Here is a 24,491-nt window from a genome sequence, read left to right on the forward strand (position 1 = left end):
GTCCTATGTTAATTGTATGTTTAAGATTACCTTTGTTAAGTATTTAATATTCTGATCTCAGTATTTAATATTGTGACCAAGTTTGAACCTTAGCAGGATTCCATATGTAATCATAGAATCATAGAGTGGTTAGGGATGAAAAAGACTTTAAGATCATCTTGTTCCAACCCCCCTGCCATGGGCAGGGACACTTCACACTAAACCATGTCACCCAAGGCTCTGTCCAACCTGGCCCTGAACACTGCCAGGGATGGAGTATTTACCACTTCTTTGGGCAACCCGTTCCAGCGCCTCACCACCCTCACAGTAAAGAACTTCTTTCTTATGTCTAACCCGAACAATTTTGATTCTCTTTTTTTTTTCTTTCTTGTGTTATTTCAGTTATTTTCTTCAGTTTAACTATGGTAAAATTCTTCTACAACTACTATCTCTGAGGCATTCCTGCTGACTCAGCAAACACTGATGTTTCCCCCTCTCCTAACCCCAAGTTTGGTAACCCAGCACAATTCAGTGCATTATACTGGATACTGCAACATCACTCAACTGCTTTTTCTTTTGGTTTAGCAGTATTAAAACAGATTGCTCAGCTAGAGGAGACAGACAAAGGTCAGATAGGAATGAAATCGGAAGAAAAATTACACCATATATACTGGCAAGCATCAATCTTGAGGCTTATGAAGAAATTTCAGTCATAGCTTGACTCTGGACTTCCTGGATATATTTTAATGCTGTATCTGGCATTACATGCTATATCTGGTTCTACATAAAAGTCAGAGTACGTATTTTTATTTTTTTTTTAAAGAGGCTTAAAGTTGCTAATAATTATTTCTTATTTTTACAGACCAGAAAAGGATAACATCATAACTGTCACAAAAAAGAACCGTCTTACATTTTCCGTATAATTGAACTTTCAAACTAATAGGCTGATTTCAAACTCAGTACAGAGACATCCCCAGATATAGACTGACCTAAGCTAAACAACCCTTACTGATGAAGCAATTCAAGTTTTCTACCTTATTCTAGATTATGAATGGATAGTTCAAATCCGGCCTAAGTTCAGGTAGGCCTTTATTAAGCAGTCAAAGTTTAAGCATTTATCTAAAACAGAATTAGATAATCAATTCTTTTTTTATAAGGTAACACACTTCTAATATCAAATGAGTTACTGATATACATTTAATGTTTACAATAAAAAGCCAGTAATTTTTTCTATTTTATTGAAAAAATGTTCAAGTGTTCTACTTACTGTTCAGCTGAGCTTCTAAAGTAAAGCAGAGTACATAACCTTAATTCACATGGAAGACAGACTTGATATTATGTTTACAGAAAAAAAAGTTCATAGTATATGACCCCCTTCACCATTGTGAAGGGGCATGACCTAAACAAATATTATAGGTACCACAAAACAATGCTTAACAGTAACATATAAAAGCCAAATCAGTGTGATAAGGGTGATTTGTACCATTGCTGGCCCTGCAGAGCTTAAATTTAAGTCTGCCTTTAGAGGAGCTGATTTTTGGAGTATGCAGTATCTTTGCATTGTTCAAGAAGTCACTGATGAGGAGAATACTTCCTCTCCAGTGGACGAAAATCTTTTAGAAGACCGATAGATTAATTATTACCGAGGATATTAGAGAAGAAAAAAAAAAAAGAAAAAAGTTTACATCCACTTAGAAACTTTATTATTGTCATACCTGTTACTTTCAGTCTGTCAGCACCAATAACAATCTCATCTTCATCTGCAGAAAACAGTACTTTTCCACTTTCAGTTGCCCTCACTTCAAATCTCTTACTCTGGGCCTCCACAGCATCAGCTCCTGAAATCAAGGGAGTGAATATTTCATCTGCAATATGTTGTAAGAATGTCATCAACATACATAGAATACCCAAAACATATTGAATACATGAGGCTTTTATAAAATACTGGGCTTTCTGTTGGCCTGGTAATTTGTATTATAAAATACTGTTAAATTAATTTACAGAGTAACTATTTCACTATTGAATATCAGGATAGAATTTAAACTCAAAAGCATCTATTTCAGTGTTGCATGGAAGTCAGCCCAAGAACTTAGAATGTACTTAAATTCTGAGATCTTGAAATGGCTATTCAGCTTAAACTACAGGGTTTTTGCCAACAGCAAAAAAAGAAAACATAACCTATTCCATAATCACCAACAAATCAGCACACCAGAAAATGGTATTTTTCATTCAGTTCTACTGCAAACATGAACAACAGAATAAGAAAACAAACAAACAAACAAAACAACCAATAAAACAAAAAAGATGAACTGACATATCACAGTTTATTTCATATTCTATGAAAATTGTCTGAAAGCTCCAAAACTCTAAAGTAATCTTGAAATTAAACAAACCTATGGCACTGCATCCAATAGTGCAAGAAAAGAAGTCTGTAGTTACCAAAACTCTGTCAAATTTACTATGCCTTTCAATTTACTGGTCTTATCCTTACTCTTCAGTGTTTTTTCCTGCTAAGTTGTTTTTGAAAATTTTTATTTTATTTTATATTTTAATTTATTAAGTGATAGCAAAAGTTTAATACTGAAAATAGTGTTGAAAAGCAATGAACTGCATATAGCAAAACCAGCTGTAAGGCAAATTGCAAGACTTAATGGAATAATTATGTTACAATTTTCGACAATCATTGATCCCTAATCACATTTCTAATGTACACATGGAATGACCCATAATTCTATATGGGTAAAAATTACGGGGAAGGCATTATGGATGAAGAAATCCCTGTCTGTCATTTCAGTTTACCAGTTTGGCTTGCAGGTTTGTGAAAAACACTTGCTTCCATCATGTGGAAGTTTCCAGCTTAATATGCAAATGCACATTATCAAAATATATAATAATAAAACTGTGATAACTAATTTTGGATGAGTAATTGCCATAGTAATTTATATTTACCAAATCAGCTATAAAATCAAAGCAACAGTTTTTCTTACTTTCAAATGAACTTGTATTTATACCATGAAAAATTTCTTATTCTTTATAATTCATGAATGTAAGAAGAAAATGAAAGGGAATATTAAAAACTTTTGCAATGCCAAATTTTCTTGAAGTAAGACAAGTTTATTCTGTTGTAAAAGTCTAAAATGATATTTTCTCCCTCTCTTTGTACAACTGAATTTTATCTTAAATGGGGTAGTCATATGGGTGTCTTTGTTTAGAAAAATAATAAATTTCAGTAAAGACAGACAGGGACATATTTCAGACAACATAATGTTAGCCATACGCTAAATGCTACACCTCACAAACATTCCAGGATGTTCATTAATAAAACGTATCACAGCCTAATTGTCCATCAGGATAAATGTAATCACAATATATATTCACACATAGCTGTCATTGAATGCATCCACTATCCTCTAAACATTTTCCATAGGTCAGCAGTTATGTTCCTCGTACTGTTGCCCCCAGGCACACCCAAAATTTTTGTTTGAGATGTTAGCATTTAGCTAGTGATGCATGCTAGCAATAAAATTGTGAAGGATACTCTGTTTTGTTGCACTGATACATGTAAAGATATTTAAAAACTTTGAAATGTGTATTTATTTGTTATACGAAGACTTAATTTTTCGAAACCCAGTGAGATCTAGGCATTTCAACTCACCAAATTTCTGGTGAGTTGAAAAGGCTATTGTGTATCTTTCTAGTGGCAGAAACACATAAGGAAATTAGGAGGTTAATTTATACATATATATATATATTTTACTTCATTTTGAGATATTTAAAAGACATACAATTAAAAGGCATTAACTGAATGTAAAATGTATTAAATTAAATGTATTGACTTAAAACATATACCTTTGAGGAAAAATTGGAAGGAATAAATTTTCCTGGTTTCGTCAGAAGTATGCTTTCAAAATCTCAAAGCTCTTCTTCATTTGTGTATTTATTTTTCTGTCCTAGTCTAGTTGTCAATCTTTTTGTGAATTTCACTCTATTCTAAGGCAAATCTCAGAAGACTTGCATTTTAAATTATTAGAAAACGTAAGTAAGAATTCTGTTAATAAATTTCAGTTAACAAATATTAATTGTATTTCAAAACAATAAAGTTCATAGTTTCAGATTGCTTAACAACTACCATAACCTTCTACGTGAAACTATTGAATAATGGAACATAATATCAAATATAGTACTTTATAAGAGTATCACAATAATCATGAAGGTCACATACTTTAAAGTCTTTAAACACCACTATATACGAAGCACTGTATGCTTATCTCCCAGATTTTGCAGAATGAAAAGATATCACACAAGATGTAAGGGTACAACAAGTCCCTAAAACGAAAGGACTTCCTACTGGTAAGTGCATTCACAGTGCTCAGTATCTGGTCTCCTGCACATGCCAGACTGGTGAGGCATCATCTGAACTAGTGTGCGGCCAGGCACTCTGCCTGAGTGCTTGCATTTTCTTTGGTGGGAAATTGCAGCAAGGAGGAGGAAGGAGAGCCCTTAAGTATCACTTCAACAATCAGAAAGCATACTTAAGTCATTTTTGGGGGGAAACAATCTGAAGAAAATAAGCTGAAAATGCCTCCTACAATGTCTAGATAAAGGTCAGTCAGGATATTTATGTGGTAACAGGTAATAAACACAGGTAGACTAAGCAATTCCACTTAACATGAAGTAAGCAGAAGCTAGTAAGTAAGGGAAGCTAGGGACTAGGTTAGGAAAGCTAAGGCCCAGTTAGAATTCAACTTGGCTAGGCATGTGAAAGATAAAAGGAACGGATTCTGTAGGTACATTACAAATAAAAGGCAGACAAGGGACAACATGGGCCCTCTCAGGAAGCTATCAGGAGAACTGGCTACCCTGGATTTGGAGAAGGCTGGAGAATTTGGAGAATGACTTCTTTGTCTCAATCTTCACTGGCAAATGCTCTGACCACACCACCCAAGTCTCGGAAGGCAGATGCAGGGACTGTGAGGATTAAGACCTTAGGCCCAGTGTAGGAGAGGGTCTGGTTCGAGACCATCTTAAGAACCTGAACATGCGCAAATCCATGGGACCTGATGAAATCCACCCACGGGTCCTGAAGGAGCTGGCAACTGAAGTTGCTAAGCCACTGGCCATCATGTTTGAAAAATCATGGCAGTTAGGTGAAGTTCCCGACGACTGGAAAAAGGGAAATATAACCCCCATTTTCAAGAAGGGGAAAATGGATGACCCGGGGAATTACAGACCAGTCAGTCTCACCTCTGTGCCTGGCAAAATCTTGGGGCAGATTCTCCTGGAAGGCATGCTAAGGCACATGAAAAACAGCAAGGTGCTTGGTGACAGCCAGCATGGCTACACTAAGGGGAAATCCTGCTTAACCAGTCTGGTGACCTTCTATGATGGGGCTACAGAACTGATGGACAGGGGTAGAGCAGTTGACGTCATCTACCTGGACTTGTGTAAAGCGTTCAACACTGTCCCACACGACATCCTTGTCTCTAAATTGGAGAGACATCAATTTGATGGATGGCCAACTCACTGGATAAAGAACTGGCTAGATGGCCACACACAAAGAGTTATGATCAACGGCTCAATGTCCACCTGAAGACCAGTAACGAGTGGTGTCCCTGCGGAATCGGTGTTGGGACCGGTCTTGTTTAACATCTTTGTTGGTGACATGGACAGTGGGATTGAGTGTGCCCTCAGCAAGTTTGCCAATGACACCAAGCTGTGTGGTTCAGTAGATATGCTGGAGGGAAGGAATGCCATCCAGAGGGACCTTGACATAATTGTAAGGTGGGCAGATGCCAACCTCGTGAAGATTAACCATGCCAAGTGCAAGGTCCTACACCTGGGTTGGAGCAATCCCAGGCACAGCTACAGGTTAAGCAGAGAAGAGATTCAGAGCAGCTTTCAGAGGAGAACTTGGGGGTGCTGGCTGATGAGAAACTTAACATTAGCCAGCTTCAGTGTGTGCTCACAGCCCAGAAAGCCAACCGTATCCTGGGCTGCATCAAAAGGAGCGTGACCTGCAGAGATCGAAGGAGGTGATCCTGCCCTTCTACTCTGCTCTTGTGAGACCTCACTTGGAGTATTGTGTGCAGTTCTGGTGTCTCAACATAAAAGGACATGGAACTGTTGGAACAAGTCCAGAGGAGGGCCACAAGAATTATCAGGGGACTGGAGCACCTCCTGTATGAAGACAGGCTGAGAAAGTTGGGGCTGTTCAGCCTGGAGAAGAGAAGGCTGCGTGTAGACCTCATAGCAGCCTTCCAGTATCTGAAGGGGGCCTACAAGGATGCTGGGGAGGGACTCTTCATTAGGACTGTAGTGAAAGGTAAAGCAGTAATGGGTTAAAACTTAAACAGTGAATGTTTAGTTTGGATATAAGGAAGAAATTCTTTACTTTAAGGGTGGTGAGGCACTGGAATGGGTTGCCCAAGGAAGCTGTGAATGCTCCATCCCTGGCAGTGTTCAAGGCCAGGTTGGACAGAGCCTTGGGTGCCATGGTTTAGTGTGAGGTGTCCCTGTCCATGGCAGGGGTGTTGGAACTAGATGATCTTAAGGTCCTTTCCAACCCTAACTATTTTATGATTCTAAGTACTGTCTGGAGAGCTTTTTGTAAAAATACTCTGCTCATTTATGGAGAGAGGTAACAAGAACATAACAAAAGGGACAATTTTTAGTACGGCCTGTTGTGATGGGATGATGGGTAATGGTTTGAAACTAAAAGAGGACAGATTTAGAGTAGATATTAGGAAAGACTTCTTCAGTGTGAGGGTGGTGAGGTACTGAAACAGGTTGCCTGGATGGATATTCAGGGCCAGGATGGACTGGGCTCTGAGCAGCCTTGTCTAGTTGAAGATGTTCTTTCTCACAGCATGTGATGTTGGGCTGCATGACATTTAAAGGTCCCTTCCAACCCAAGGAATTCTATGATTCATTGAAATGTAAAATACTCCACTCAGACAATAAGAATAAACCAAAAACAAAACAAAACAAAAAAACCAAAACAACCAACCAAACAAACAAAACAAACCCAGAAAGAAACCGAAACAAACAAAAAAGCAACTCAGGAACAAGCAAAAACTAATATAGTCAGTATCTATTGTCATGGCCCAGGAGACTTGTTTTTTAACAGTTCTGGGTTGCAGAGCAAGGAGTCCACCAGAGTGCACTGCCTGCCTGATAACAGCATCCTGCAGGGACAGGAAAGCAAAGCTGATGGAAAGTTGGACCTATCCTTGTCCTGCAAGCATAGTTATGGGTCAGGAAATCAAGGGACACTAACAAATAACTTAATATTAATTAGAGTCAACTTTTTTTTAAAAGCTGATGATTGCTTACCTACCTAAAAGAAAGTGGCCTTATGAGTACTGTGATGCTGTTAATTTACACACATAAAGGTTGTTAGTTAGGTAAAGAAAATGGATTAACAGAAATTGTGAGAGAAATCAAAGAGAATAGAGACCTGTCACATTCTTATTCATTATATATCACTTCTAGTGACAGCCCATGTTTCAATAACTGCTTTTTAATACTTTCGATGATTTAGGATAATAGAGCTTTCTGTCTTGTTTTAACCCCAGCTGGCAAATAAGCACCACACAGCTGGTTCCTTACTCCCCCCCTGGTGAGATGGGAAAGAACCAAAAGGGGAAAAGTGAGAAAACTCATGGGTGAAGATAAAGACAGTTCAACAGGCAAAGCAAAAGCTACACACACAAGCAGAACAAACCAAGGAATTAATTCACTGATTCCCACTGCAGGCAGGTGTTCAGTCATCTCCAGGAAAGCAGGGCTTCATCACACGTAACAGTTACTTGGAAAGACAAATGCCATCAGTCTGAATGTCCTCCCTTCCTTCTTCTTCCTCTAGTTTTATTTGCTGAACGCGATGTCATATGGTATGTAATATCCCTTTTTGTCACCTGGGCTCAGCTGTCCTGGCTGTGTCCCCTCCCAGCTTCTTGTGTACCTCCAGCCTACTTGCTGTGGGGTGGGGTGAAGAGCAGAAAAGGCCTTGACTGTGTAAGCACTGCTCAGCAGTAACTAGGACACAGAATCATAGTACCACAGAATACTTAGGGTTGGAAAGGACTGTAAGATCATTCAAGTTCCAGCCTCCCCTGCCATGGGCAGGGACACCATCCAACCTGGCCTTGACATTGCTAGAGATGGTGCATTCACAACATCCTTGGCCAACCCATTCCAGTGCCTCACCACACTCACAGTTGTCGTGGTTTAAGCCCAGCCAGTAACCCAGACTCACACTGCCGATTGCTCACTCCCCCACTCTTCCTCCCCCTGCTCCTAGAGGGATGGGGAGGAGAATCGAAAGAATGTGACTCCCACGGGTTGAGAGAAGAACAGTCCAGTAACTAAGGTATAACACAAACCACTGCTGCTGCTACCAGTAATAATAATGATAAGGGAAATAACAAGGGAAGAGAATACAACCGCTCATCACCTGCCGACCGATACCCAGCCCAACCTGAGCAGTGATCTTGTGCTCATCCCTCTGGGTAACTGCCCCCAGTTTATGTACTGGGCATGATGTGCTGTGGTATGAAATACCCCTTTGGCTAGTTTGGGTCAGGTGTCCTGTCTCTGCTTCCTCCCGGCTTCCCCTCCTCCCTGGCAGAGCATGAGGCTCACAAAGTCCTTGGTCAGAGTAAACATTACTGAGCAGCAACTAAAAACATCAGTGTTATCAGTGCTGTTCGCAGGCTGAAAGTCAAAACCACAGCACTGCACCAGCTACTAAGAAGGAGAAAAATGACTGCTACTGCTGAACTCAAGACAACTGTAAAGAACTTTTTCCTTATATCTAACCCGAACTTCCCTAAGTTTAAACCCACTACCCCTTGTCCTGTCACTACAGTACCTAATGAAGAGTCCCTCCCCAGCATCCTTATAGGCCCCCTTCAGATACTGGAACATGCCTGTTATCAACACCTTTTCCTGGACAAATCCAAAACATAAACTCATACCAGCTACCATGAAGAAAATTAGCCCAGCCAAAACCAGCAGAACAACTTACAGAACAATGATCTGGAGCTTCTAGAAAGAAATGCATGTATTTTAGATACTCATCATTTGTGCTTCTTCTGCAACACATTAGGTAAAAGTACCCCTAGAATTCAGCTACTCCAAAATATCATTACAGGATATAACTCTACTTTTTTTTACTAAAATAAATGGGCTTTTCCTTTATGTTGCACTCAGGATTTAAAAGTACATCACTTAGTATTACTCACCAATTGCTGAAAGAGTGGTTAGTGTATTCAAGCCACTTGAGAGATTACTAACAAAACATAATACATGGTAAGTTTGTCTCTTTGATGTAGAATGTTATAAAAACGGTTTTCAAAAGTTAAACTGCCTACAGGGTAATCAATGTTATCAAAATGGAATTCTGTTTCATTACATTTTCATTTCCCAGTTGAAATAAGAGTAAGCAGTTGCATGTGCAACTTATTAGTGTATTATCTTCGTAGCTATAATGCAAACAGCTGTGTTCCAAAAACACTACAAACATACACATCTCATAAAATATCTGAATCTGTAAAAGTACTACTAACAGGAATTATGAATCATCTCTTAAAATACTATGCATAAACAAAGCAGTTATTATTTTATTTTTATTTTTTTAACTGAAACTTGTAGAGCAGCCTAACTATCCATTATGCTTACTTCCAGCAAATCAGATCTGCTTGAATAATGCACATTTCAGTCCAGAGAAACATGCAAGAAAATCTGTCCTCCAAATTCTATTGGAAAGGTACTTCTTACAAAACACATGGCTATCTGGAGAGCTTTCTAGCTTTGCTACTTTATGCTATACTACTAACCTACTTCAAATTAGAGATACAGTCAGCTTCTTAATAGATTTATTCAGATGAAGGGATGTCAATGGCAAACTCTTGTCATCTGTCTAGGAAAATTATTTACTTGTAAATTCAAATAATATGAATTAAATTATTTTCTGTGATATTCCATTAACATATATAGATGAAAAATGCATATTTCATATTCTTCCATACATATATAATGATGGTTTATAACACACGTTTGCTGCATAGCAGTTGCATAATCAGTACTACCATTAAGCCAGCTACAACGAAAACAGTAGAAAGCACAAAATAATTTATTTCAGATATAGTGAAAAGGCATTAAATAAAAATGTTGGGCAGTACATGCAATATGTGTGGGGAGTGAAGGTGATAAGATTTGCATGAAAAACAGTTTGGGAATGAGCTTTGAGGCCTTAATGCTTAACAAGCCCTGGGGTGATAAATTGCAACATTGAAGGACATGGAAGGTAATCAACCAAGCCTTGGGCGGATGGGCCAGGATTTAGTTGTGGTGGGAGTCTCAGTTGATGATGTGGGGGTTGTGAGAGGGTATGCAGCATTGTGATTGGACTATTTACCTGGAGATTTTTACAGGAGCCAATGAGATTGAACGTAGCATGTTTGTGTAGGTTGGGAAAGTACCAAACAAGGGGATAAAAAGGGGCTTGGTTGTAATAAAGTTGGATTTGAGTCTCTATTAGGATTTGAGTCTCTTCATCAACTTGAGTCCATGTCATGATACACCCCAAATATGAGCACAGAAAATTATAGTAGTCTAGATTAACATTCAAAGATTATTCTTCAAGATGAGAATGGTGTCTATTTTGAATCTGTATAGTGTCTAGTCTGATTTACTATTAAGTAATACTATAATAGCAACCATGAATAAAGCACTTTTTTAGCATTTTGCTTTTTAAAGTCAATCCTGCCTTCTACTACTTTATTATTATTCAGGAAAACAAATTATAGCCACCACTTGGAATTATAATAAATACTATCAAGAACTCACTGCTTTTTTAAGGTTTAGATATGATTATAAGGATAAAATTTTAAAGGTGGAAGGGTAAACACTCCATTTACCAAATATGATTTAATGCTGATCAGGCAAAAATCTTTTCTGTAATACAAAAATCACATGGTACAAGTGTAAGATGGTGGTGGTTGTTATTAGGTGATGAGATCAAATATTTCTGCATGTGGTAAGTGTGCATGATTAGTTTGGGTGGGGATTTTTTTGGCATTACAACAAAGCTTATTGCTGTCGAAATTGCTGCTCATCCTGGGTAGCATATACTGTGTTTTTTCACCACTTGGAGAGAATGAACAGTCATCATAGCCAGCAGGCCAGTTCAGATCTCCCCTACTAGCAGACTGAACCTCTTCTCAACAAATTCTGCAGTTATGCATATTTTGCTTTATAATGCACTGTATCGTGTTGTTTTTTTTTTTTGCTGTAGGAGAAGCTATTCAGGTTGTAGTCCTATGGAGACAAAACAGACAAACTAAAAGTAAGACTATTTCCCTAGCTGAAACAGTTTCTACCCAGACATTACTTTAGACATAGTTTTTAGATTTCTAAGAATATCTAAAAACTGCTCATTACTCATTCAAGACAAAAAAAAAAGTTTGGGACTTTAACCTATACTCATTTAAGACAAAAAAAAAGGTTTGGGACTTAACTATATATTAAGAAGATCATACATTCTCCTGGTAGCAAAGTGTTCTACTCCCACTCCTATCAACAACAATGAAAGTAACACAAATCTTTAAAAAAAGGTGAAGCCAACATTTTTTGTCTTCTGGTCTGTTTCCAGCCATCTACAGTGCAATTTCATTCATTCTTAACTTATTGAAACATAAGTTGAGACTGAGATGCAGGAGAAAAAACGAACTATAAACAATATTAAATAACAAGAAGATTGATTTTTTTCTCTTCTGTGGATAAAGATATTTTGTTTGCTTTTATCAGATGTAGATGTACACTAGCAGTTGTGTCTAGTTTCTAAGTCACATTCCATGTCCAAGTGGCAGACAGCAAACTCAGACACAGGAATACGTAAAAAATCAACCACTTTAAATATAGGGCCTAGAAATCAAACAGAATTGCCATGAATTGTGATCTTTTTAAATGCAAAATATAATGAAATTCAATGTACTGTCTTCTGATTTTTCAATGAAAAATTAGTTATTTAAACAGTTATTAAATAGAGGATATTTTTGGATGACAAACAAAACTACTTTTATGAGAATGCCTTGATGCTTCCGAGATGGGAGATAAAAAAGACAAAGCATTTTTAATAAAGATTCAACCTCCAGCTGGGTCTAAAATCAGTATTTGTGAAATATACCTAGATAAAATTTTGTTAATATTCATAGGGATGTTAGATATTATATTATTTTGGCCACCAGAGGTCTCAAATTTTTTAGTGAATGCAAATGCAATAATGCAAATTAAGGACTCATACCAGCTGAATAAAAGCTTTGAGAAACGTGAATAGAGATCTTTCAGCTGAAAGCAAGACATCTCTACAAGCAAACATTCATGGCAATCAGAACATATTATGTGTTCTGTTTGCTGAGGAAGGGAAGGACCCACTTTTTTATATCAAAAAGAGGTGAAAGCAGCAATTAAAAAAAACCCTACCTGGGTCTGTCAACTACTGCTTTTAGTTGAGGCTGACCTTCAAGTTTTCCCCATCAGTATGATTACCTACTCAGACAAAGGAAGCAGAGCAAGTGCTAGGCCAGAAGAAGCACTGCACATATTTGTTAACTTTTTTATCAGCAGGCTACAGTGAGTAATATCAGCTGTCCACACATATTGTTAGCATAGGGATATTGTTAGCTTATCATATATAACACATATATTTGTTATTATAACAAATACAACATATTTGTTATATACATTTATATAACAAAAATACATATGAACAAAGAAAATTAAGTAGAACCACCTGAACTGGACAAGAGATATGGTGGCAGCATGGTTTTTCCTTCTTCATTATCTACAGACTCTCTGGTATCTATAAAAGATTAGTGACATTACAGATTTAGGACTTGATCAAATGGGAGTTCACAGGAAAACTCTTGATTTCCCAGGCAGATTTTACTTCTAGAAACTCAGTGAAAAGACACACCTAAAATATTGCCTATAACCTTTGCAATGGATAGAATACATCCTTCCCTTTATCTGCCTTCCTGGTGCATCTTGATGATGGAACGACGGGTGTGAAAATATATATAAAAGTTGTATACAGGTTGCAGCAGCAGCACTTTCCATGATACTTCTATATAAGGCTACAACTACACAAGAACAAACCTGTATTTTTTCTCCTATTATCCTTATCATATTGTATTTTCTATTGGAAACTTTGAGAAATTACACGGCTAAACAGACCTTGGATCTGATATAGCCATCCATAGGTTTCATCAGCTATGATCAATACACATGGATGAAAGAAAGTAAAATGGGTTCCTGAAGGTTACTTGAACTTTAAGTTAATATTAATTTTGCTTCTGTAAGGGCTAAAAGCATGTGCATTATCTGCTCCTGTAGCTCAGTTGACAGGTTATAAATTTGTCTATAGTATCTTAATCACTTACATGGGTCCTTAGATAAAAAAGCTACACAAGCCAAAGGAAGATATGCCAAGTACCTAACTGTTTGTGTAAGACTTCAGACAGTATGTTTTCTCTATTTATAATTTCATTAAATTTAAATTAGTCAAAACATGAACTAGATAGATGAATTGAGGCTTGTGGCAAGTACAATGAGTGGTTTTTCTCATAATACTATAAATATATTGTAAAAAAAAATTAACATATGATAACATATAATATAAATACATAAGAAATACCTGTAAATTGTTAAATTATCTAATCAAATATATTTAAATATAAGGTAAATTATGAATATACAAAATTATAAATTTCTATTTTTTTATTACCAGGTTTACTGCATAATCTTTCCTGTGGATTTTTTCCTCTATTGTCCATGAATTTTTCTTTGCGACACCAGTAAATAGCTATATTATATTACATTCTACGTATAGCTATCAACTTTATCAACAAGCTTAAATATCCAGCTCATGCAAATGAATTCGTTATAATTCTAATTTATTTTGGAGTACTCCAAAGTGTGAATGGGAATAGAAATTTTATCAATTTTTCCTCCTCATGGTGAATGCAACCTGAATAGTACTAAACCCTAAGAGACTTTTCCACATTTTCAGCATTACCCTTAACTTTGGAATGTTTAGCTGAGATGTGATTGGCTTTTACAACTGAAATAATTTACAAAGCCGATTATATACCTTTCAGGAGCTGAGTCTTACTGAAGCAGTCTGTGCATTACATTTCCATACAAAATCAGTGAGAAAGTTTCCATTGTTTGTTAGCTGAATTAGGCTATAAGATTATTGTTACATTGTTTGGCTAGTACCTCTTTAAAGAAATCCAAAGTTGTCTACTAAATAAGTGAAGTATATTATTTACAGCATATTCCACTGAAAATAAATAAGAGTTAAAAGAGAGAGAACAATACATAGTACAAGATACCTGATTAGATGCTGTGCTTAATGAACAGCACATTACATAGATGAAACTCAAAACAGAAATTTTGCATTTCTCCTTGGGAAACAGAATAACTTGCAGATCATAAGGTTATTTATTCCTTTCTAAAACTGTTTCAATCACTATGTGTTTCCTTTAGGTCAAACTTTAAGTCTTTGTATTGAATGTTCTAAAAATTTCCCAGAAATTCTACTGAAAAAATCTTACTGGTAAACCTCTACAATCTCACAGGGTTTTTTTTTTCTTAAAAACATATCTGATGTTTGACCCATTTGTATCCTTTGAGACCTTATCTCTCATCAGCATACTCTCTGAAATAATTGCCAATACTGCAATAACACCTTTCTGGTGCCTGCTTTATCATTCTAAGTTGAACTCCGCTGGAACTGAAACTGAATTAAGTGAAAAGTATTCATGTTATCTAACTGTTGTTTACCTTTTACGTTCCTGGTTTTACCCTGTGGCCTTTTTTACTACCTGTTATGTATCTTCCTTTGTGAAGATTTAAGAAGTAAAGCAGTTCATTTTTTTCTTTCTAACTGGTAATATTTTCTGTAGGCAATAGACGCAGTCATTCTGAAATTTGTTTCTACTCTGTATGCGTTTTGAACATTTTTGGCCAGTTATCACTAAAAATGAAAAGCCAACTTAAATATTTTTACTTGTATTTTATATATTCACCTATAATAACTCTGCCTCCTTAATTTTATTAAAAATACATAAAAATATACAAGTTGCTTTTCCAGATGTTTTTTGTGGTTTTCAGGGACTACAAATATAACCTGTTCTGACTAGAAAAATTGTATACCGTTATTCGCAATGTACTAAATTAGCCCATTAAAAGTTTTCTGAATACACATTAAACTTTTTAATATAAATGATGGATTCATCACATTTTGAGACAGAAAGACTGAAAAAAAAGATAAGAGCTCCCAAAGTAATTAGAAGTTTGCTTAGGAAAGAAATTAAAAAAAAAAAGTTTCAAATTTAATAAAATTAATTCAATCCTAATAGGGATGACTAAAAAATTTAATTTTTCCAAAGTGACTGTTTCTCAGGTTATCTGCTTTACCTGATGAGTACAAATATGGTGAAGTTATCTATGCAGAAGTTGTTAACATTTCATATAATGGCACTTTATCTGAGAAAGATTCAATGAAAAAAATGTACAAAATAATATTAAAAGATATACAGGATTCATCTACAAAAAAGGCTACCACTGGGTACTAGGGAAGGAATAAAAAATTATAGCCTGATGACCAGAAAATGATAATTTTCTGCTACTTGGTATATTAGTGAACTGCATTTGCAGATTTCTGAACAACTAGCATTCACTATAATGATAGCACAAGATGATGATGGCTTAGCCTAGCTCTCAGGATTTTAATATAATCCATTTAGGAAATTACTTGTCTCCTTGCCCTTGGCAGTGGAACAAGGGCCAGAAGCTGCAGAATCAGGATACAAGCAGATCTGGGCTCTAAGTTTCTATATATGTCTCTTCTGATTATAAGTTCTCAATAAAGTTCATTGTTTACTTGTAACACAGAAGATGTAATTCAATTCACAGATTAAGATATCCACCTTAGATTCCTACCCTGCTGACACTTAAATTCTATCTTTATCTGTGATGTGAATCAATCCCAGAGTGTCTACCTTTCAAATACACCACTAGGCTATACTGACAGCTTATACTGACGCCCTTGAGAGTAGGATCTTATGGTAACAGAAAAAGTTTAGTATCATGAGGAAATCTGCAGCGTCTTCAAAGGAATGTATGATTTTGTATCTAACCCAGATGCAGATGAACGTACAAATTCAGAGGCAAGACCTGCAGCATAGGTGGAGTTTTTGTCTAGACTTGCTGTAAAGCTTGTGCTTTAGCAGTATGGCAAGCCAGCTAGAATCGCTTCACCACAAAGAAAGACATGCTAAATTGGCATCTGGCTTCATATGCAAATTCCACAAAGAAAAGTTGTTAAAACAAACAAACAAAAACTAACCACAACAACAAAACAAACCACACCCAAAACAAACAAAAACCATAAAACAGAAACCAAGCAAATGAAGACCCAGAAAACACCAAACTAGGAACAGAAGATTAACAAATTTTCCCTTCTTAAAAGACAGGTGAGTGTCAGAATCATCTTGTCATTCTCTGCCAAGAAGCAAAATGGACAGCAATTTTTTAGTGTCTGACAACTTTAAGGCAGTAAAGAGTCCAGGTGCCTTGGCAATACATGTGAGAGAAGAATGACAAACAGCTTTTCCAAATAAAACAGCCATGCTGTGGTATGAAATACCCCTTTGGCTAGTTTGGGTCAGGTGTCCTGTCTCTGCTTCCTCCTGGCTTCCCCTCCTCCCTGGCAGAGCATGAGACTCAGAAAGTCCTTGGTCAGGGTAAACATTACTGAGGAACAACTAAAAACACTGGTGTTATCAGCGTTGTTCCCAGGCTGAAAGTCAAAACCACAGCATTGCACCAGCTACTAAGAAGGAGAAAAATGACTGCTACTGCTGAACCCAGGACAGGACTCTAATGTGGGAATAACTTATATTAAAGGCAATGTAGACCTTAATTTTGATTTGGAGAAAGTGCTCACTGAATTATTTTAATCTATAACTGATGTTAGTGATTTAGAGTGATAAATATTCCCAGTAACTAATTAATTTCAGATCTTTGGAATGCTTTTATTCACAGGAAGAAATCTATTCTAAATTTTAAAATATTCAGCTAATCATTAATTCATTGCCATCTGTTCATAATTCAGCTGCAACTGCAATATTTATTACTCTAAGAATAACCTAAGGAAAAAGAGGGTATTTTCAGAGCATATTTAAACTAGAATTTTTTAAAATCCACATTAAAAATACCTTTAAATATCCTGTGCATGAAAAATTACATCAAGACAGCTCTGCCCATTTACAAATTGCACAATTAAACATCTCTAGTATGAGCATCATATGGAATTTGAAACTCCATACTGTTCAGAATGGAAGCAAAATAATTAAAAGGCAAATAAATGTAATGATCTTGATGAAGAAGCACAACAAACCAACTACACACCACACACTAGACCATGTCACCCAAGACTCTGTCCAACCTGGCCTTACTACTCATCTAGAAGACCTTGTGATCTTAGAGGTTCATGACCTTTTATGGGCAAATAATTTTCATGGACAGACAAATGTTTCCAAGCCTGCCTATTCAGAACTTACAAAAAATTCTTTCATATATAGAAACAGGTTAACTTCCCATAGCTGGCTCAGTAAGGTAAGTGATAAAACTCAGACTTTTAAAAGATAACTTAGCTGAATAAACACTCTAAGTATACAAACAAATTACTTCTCACCCACATTTTTGGTAAATCTCTTTGCTGTCATGTCAACATCTTTAACAGCAGCAGCATGCTATTGAGTTTCTTCTTGCAAGTACTCTCTGTAGCTCTGAAGTAAAGGAGAACATCAGCAATATCTCACTTCCTTTTTTTTATTATTATGGTTTTGTGTTTGATTAAGTTAAAAGCGGCTTCTCATTTATTTGCCTTTATTTTGTCCTTCACCTAAGCCACTTCTATTAGAATAATATATGCTTACCAATATTAATAAGCTGCCTGGCATTAGGGAAAAAAAGAAGCAAAAATAAAATCTTAATGTCCTGCCAGGGACTTGCTAAAGGTCCAGATGCTCTAAGTAATTTAACAATGCTTAGCACCCAGCAGCAGCCTAGTGAATGTCACAACACATGCACAGCACCTGTTTTTTGCAGTTAAATTAAATATTAGCAGTTGATAAAGCTAAAACCAAGGAATTAGATCCACCTCTTGAAGATGTATGCTGTATCCCTCAAATCCTACTTAAATACCTTGGAATAATGTTTATTTCTTTCACTTTTGGGATCTCTCTCCTAGAAAAGGGAATCATTTCTCTGCTTTGAACATTTGTGTAGTAGTTATGCTGTCTATATTGGCCAACAGCGTGTGGGTAACAACAGCAGGACAGATGGCAATGGATTAATGTTTAAACACTAACGCGTCAGCACCACCATGAAAACTACTAATGACCTGTTCCCACTCAAACTCTACTTCTACAATTAAATCCAACCACTGCTTATAGTTTAGTATGGTATGGTACAGTATGGTAGGAGGGGAATATATCTTTTGATATTGAGGGTAAAATATTTAAGAACTTAAACAGAATTTTCTACAAATAATAGAAACACCTAGACTTGCATTTAAAATACAGTGAGGTAAAATAAAAAGCCTATAAAACAGAAAAGTAAGTGCAGGACTGCTATACTGCTGGCAAAATAGCTGCTGGTAATCGAAATCTACTTAGGTGTATGTCCAGTCTCCCTGCAGATGCTCTGGAATCAAAGTCAGCATTGAGATGAAATACTAAGGCGCCAAGATGAGGCTTATCAGGCACCCCTTTACACAGGGTCACCACAGCAATTTTGCTCTCCTACAATCACTGCTTGGAAAAAACTGATTTAGCATTCCCTTTTATCCTTTTCCCATCATGCCACATCTACATCCCATCAGGATATGGAACTTCAACTATTGCCTTCTCACGAGAAAAGAGCATTGCAGCTGCTGCTTTTCCAAGGGTTATTCTGCAGGAAGCCAACACGCGACCAGGCTTCTGCTTGTCTGGCTGTTTGTGCCAGCACCAACTGGAAGCAGCTAGGACCTGAAGCTTCACTCAAAGTCTGGTTTCCAGTAGACTGGCTGAGGAAGATCTGCTACTTGTCCCTCTTCCTCCCTCTCCATGGACTTATTCTGTACCCCTTTGACAGAATCATAGAATCACAGAATATCTCAAGTTGGAAAGGACCCATAAGGATAACTGAGTAGAAGCCCCTGTTCCTCACAGGACTAACTAAAACTAAAGCATATGACTGAAAGCATTGTTGTCATGGTTTAAACCCAGCTGATAACTCAGTACCACATAGACATTGCTCACCTCTTCCTCTGTCTCCCCTCCTTGAGCAGGATGGGAAGGAGAATTGAAAGATTTAAACCCTGCAGGTTGAGATAAGAACAGTTTAATAAATAAAGTAAAATATAACATTACTAATAATAATTATGATAAGGGAAATAACAAGGAAAGAGAATATAAAACTAAAAAGGGAAAAGGAAAAAATAAACACAATTGATGCGCCATACAATTGCTCACCACCCGCCAACTGATACCCAGTGATCTGGGCTTTCCGGGTGACTCCCACCAGTTTATACACTGGGCATGACGTGCTGTGGTGTGGAATACCCCTTTGGCTAGTTTGGGTCAGGTGTCCTGTCTCTGCTTCCTCCTGGTTTCTTGTGCTCCTCCTCACTGGGAGAGCATGAAACTGAAAACTCCTTGCTCTGAGTAAAACGCAACTTAGCAACAACTAAAACATTGGTGTGTTATCAGCATTGCTCTCAGACTAAAACCAAAACACAGCACTGCACCAGCTTGACACTGCACAGCCCTGATCGCTTTCCTGGGGAACTATGTTCCAGTGACCGACCACTCTCAGTAGAGAGCCTTTTAATTGAAGTTCAATCTAAATTTTTTATGCTGATTTATACCTTTCTACATGTGAAAAAAATGTCCAATTTCATAACAGCAACTCAATGATAAGTAAGATTTATGCTGAATATATACAACAAAATTGTTGTTACAGAAGAAAAAAGCATGCTGCCCCAGCTGCTGCATATACCTTAAAGGAGTTCTAAGGTCCAAACTTAAGAACATGTATTCTGGCTTTAAAAAGGCATCTTTTCCTCCATGTGCTTGTCCTTTCCAAGCCAGCTCCAGATTATGGAAAGAAAAAACTTCAAAATCAAGTACAAGGACAAGTACCTCCAAACATAGATGTATAAACTTAGAAAAAGAGGGAGAAAATAATCAGCATGTATTTTGTCTATGTTATAAATATTACAGAAAGAAATATCAGATTATTTATAAAAGTACAAAGTATGTTTTTCATCTGTTACAGACAGCAAAAGGTGTTCTCCTTTCGCTTCAGATATAAACTAGCATGAGCTGTACTTTGTGTCCAAGGTAGAAATAGTCTTCCTGAGCTCAGACTGATGGAAAGAAAAACAAAAGAAGAAAACCTGGATCTTTGGAAAAGTCTTAAATGTCAAAAACTTTTAGAGTTTGAAGAATGCAGAAAGAAGAAAAAAATATACTGAATGAGGAAAGAAGAGGAAGGGGTCTCAAGACCCCAGCTCTGGAAGTACCGATGTAGTGTTTAAATAATTTAACAAGAACTGATTTTAAGATTGAAAGAAAATTATATATAACATGCTAGTGAGGATAGTTAAAGCAAGGCATCTGATATTCACAGCATAGACTTTCTTTGCTATGCTGTTTAGAACCAAGAATGCACAAGCACTTTTGCCCCTGAAATAACACCACGGGAATCGTACATAATTTAAATATTAAATACTTCTGCTTGCATTTTTATTTATTCATGGGGGAATTTTTAATTCTTGACATATCAACTGACACTATATGCTCTTGTATTTCAGGAAAGAGATTTCAGGTTAAATAATGGCCATACCTACCACAAAGAATTACCACCTAGTCCTAATAAGTGACAGGGGAATATCTTCCTTCTCTATTTTTATAGCACAGTTTTCTTGAGGCAATTCATAAAGGAGATGTAAGATGTGTTTTACACCATAGAGTACATCAAATATTAAACAGTGGTGTAGTGTTATGTCTGCACGTAACATACAAATTATCATAAAGACATGAAAGATACTGCTTAAAAATTGAAAATGTACCTAAATGACTAAATGCACCTGAAGTACTGTGTAAAGTACCTCTCTCTTTCAAAGGGATCTTGTTACCCAAGCACAAGTGAACTGTAAATGACTGGTGACATCAAGTATGGTTAATAATTTTATGAGTTAATTATGTAATGGATGTATAAAAAAGTATTTAGTCCAGCTAATTAAAGGCCTAATCACAAGAGAATAAGTTCCCCACTGCTGAATGTCAAATGTACATATGCAGATTAACACAGAGAATGATGCAACTTACAAGACAAACAGAAGTAAAAACTAGAAAAGAGTTGTTTGCAACTGTTTTTTACTAGTCCATTAGCTACTACTGCTTCTTGATGCTGAATCAAAGCGAACAAGTCGAAAGGCTTTCTACAGTTGGAAGATAAGAAATGCAGGAGAAACATGGAAGAATTTCAAATAAATTAACACGATAATTTCTAAAAGGCTCCTTTGGCAGGCCCCTCAAAGTGCTGGCAAGAGGTTGAAGTTTTGACTCTTTATCAGGGCTTCACATTTTCCTAGTACCATACTTCAATATAATTAATTAATGTGAGTAGATTCTCATGATAGTTGAGACAAAGTCATTAAGAGTATATCAGTATATTTTGTGCGAGGTCCTATTACAAAACCTGTTATAGCACAGATGGTTTGTAAAAAGATTTTTCTAGGGACTAGATAGACATAAACAGAGGCAACATCACATTGCACAGTAAATTATGAGAAGGGATGAGACTCAGATTCCAGCTGGACATTTCAACTGTTATGAGCAACATGGCACGCTTTCTGACTGTCTCTTGGCTCATCTCATGTACTTTGCCAGGAGGAGACGTAAAGCCATATGGCCTGTCAGGCACCACTCTGTTGTACCTTCTGCAGTGTTCCTGAAGCTGAAAGACATCCTTTAACTGTGCAGATAAGTACAAGGTAGCTAACCTGTACTAAGAAAGGGCAAGTTACCTCTCATTACTGTCATTTAAAATCTCTGACAATAGATCTGCACCACAGACTGGCATATGAGCTGTATTTTCACCTCCTATATAAATTGTTTATATTCCTATATTTGGAAAGTGTCTAGCTTACTATAAAACTTTAGTAAGAAACATAATACTATAAAATTTGTATACTCAGAAGGTACAATATTTTTCTGTGAGAGTTATCTAAATATTCTCTGGACTGATTACTAACTTAAACCAAGGAAAATATTAGACAACAGAGTAATTTTCAACAAAAAATTCCATTTAAGGTACAAAAAAGTCCGTAAAAAAGTATAAGCGAAGCAAGTAATTTAGCAAAGAAATTACAGGTTACAATGAGAAGAGCCTTAGTAATGATAAAGTGACCCAAAAGAAGAGCTTAAGCTATTCATAAAATCATAGAACAGTTAGCGCTGGAAAGGACCTTAAGATCCTGGAAAGGACCCCTGTCATGGGTAGGGACACCCCACATTAAACCATGCCACCCAAGACTTTGTCCAACCTGGCCTCAAACATTGCCAGGGATGAAGCATTCACAACCTCCCTGGGCAACCCTTTCCAGTGCCTCACCACCCTAACATCTGCTTTGTTGGTCTTAAATAGCATGTCTAAAAACTGGAGGCTGTGGAGTCCTTTTGGAGATCCAGTTACAAATCCGGCAGTTTCCTGACCATATGTCATGAATAGACCAGAGCACAAACCAACACTTTAGCCCAGTTGGTGTAGATCTCAACAGACAGCATTGCTACGCATGTGACTTTCTCTTGGTACAATTTTCAGTGTCAGTATAAATACACTGTACTATAGTAATGAATGCAACCTTGGTTTTGTAAGACCTGGAGCCGTAATTTTACTTGACACCATTCAAACATGTAACCACTGAATCATCCAGTGGTCTAAGCTATTTTTTTTTTTACCATATTTTTTCTTCACTCCTCCTAGATTTTGATGTGTTTCAAGATGTCTTAATGATGTACTTTACAGAAATAACTCGCACAATAACTCACAGAATTGAATACCTGTTATCAAGAGCGGACTGGAGTTTTTCCATCTCCCTGGATGATCATATAGCCATCTTTCTCGCAGCCCTACACCTAATTCTTTACATTATTTTGCAGTTAAAGTTTTAATCAGATCCTCTTTAAGACTGTCTTACCCATGCATGGCACAATTCCAAACACCAAAAAAAGAAATTTTAGTTGACATAAAATTTAACATCAACAGCAATTTAAACAACAAAGAGACCAGCGTATTTATTGCCTTGTAAAACCATGCATGTCCTCTGAAATACAGATAAAATGCCAATGGTATTACATGTATAGGAAGTGAATTGTCATCCACCTAAATGTACAATCATCCTTCTTTCTTTTCAGAATGTCCCTGCTATGCATATAAATTTTGTAGTGTTGGGTTTTGGGTTTTTTGGTTTGTTTTGGGATTTTTAATTATTCAACTTTTCAAAGAAGTTAACAGAGAAGAACATTTTAAAGTTGTTAAGTAGGCATAATAATTTCCTTTTTTTTAATATTAAAAATTTCTTCTCACTGCTTCCTCCACTATTTATTTTCATCCCTTTCACTCAGCAGACACACATAACTGCTTCAGCATGCAGCACTAGTGGAGGGACAAAGAGCATTTTTTATCAAGTCTGTGACTTTCCAGACCATATTTACAACAGGAAAAAATATTTACTGATGTCAGCAAACGTGGTATAGAAAAGCCCCCACCCCTTCTCTCAGCAGAGATCTCCATGTTTTAGCTAGGCAAAAATGTGTCTTTCAGTGCTCTACCTTGCACAAGAAATTTTTTTATAAGGGAAGGCAGGAATAATACATTCTGAATTTCAAGAGCCTGTTAATATCCTTGATTACCAATAGTTCAGGTTTATACTGATGGCACTGGTAGATATGAGTACCTGTAGTAAGAAATATTAATCAGTAACAAGGAATATTTTAATAGGCATTCAGTGCTGTATGAGGATTTTATAAAAAGTAAAGAAGATTTTTCTATTAATATAAGAAAGAATAAAGGCAATACAGCCTGAAAAATAAGAGGATAAAGAAAAAGAAATAATGTAAATACAATATTGCAATCTAGCAAACTTCCACTCTCCAGACACTCTGCACCAGCTGCACACCAAGAAGCTTATAGATGTTCACCCTAATGATGGTAACATAAGAACACATGTTTTCTTCAGGCCTTTTATGTTTTTATAATATTAACCTCTAGTGTGACGCCTTTAAGTCAATCTCAATATACTCACATACATTTTCATTGCTGGATTCACTCAGCAGGAATGGTGTCAGCAATCAAAATACCATATCTATTTTTGTCAATGTGAA

The 24,491-nt window shown here is 36.6% G+C and overlaps 1 protein-coding gene across 3 annotated transcripts in view; it reads right to left on the bottom strand.

The window, feature by feature from the left end:
• Positions 1 to 24,491, bottom strand: part of SGCZ (sarcoglycan zeta) — a 438,735-nt gene that overhangs the window by 48,436 nt on the left and 365,808 nt on the right. For all 3 annotated transcript variants that reach the window (XM_057420312.1, XM_057420309.1, XM_057420310.1), the window contains exon 5: positions 1,695 to 1,817. In XM_057420312.1, the coding sequence (XP_057276295.1) occupies positions 1,695 to 1,817 (123 nt within the window). The remainder of the gene's footprint in view (positions 1 to 1,694; positions 1,818 to 24,491) is intronic.

The sequence above is a fragment of the Pezoporus wallicus genome, unplaced genomic scaffold (assembly GCF_028554395.1).
Source record: "Pezoporus wallicus isolate ANWC-B61680 ecotype Strahan unplaced genomic scaffold, APGP_CSIRO_Pwel_v1 contig_5552, whole genome shotgun sequence".
Classification (NCBI taxonomy): domain Eukaryota; kingdom Metazoa; phylum Chordata; class Aves; order Psittaciformes; family Psittacidae; genus Pezoporus; species Pezoporus wallicus.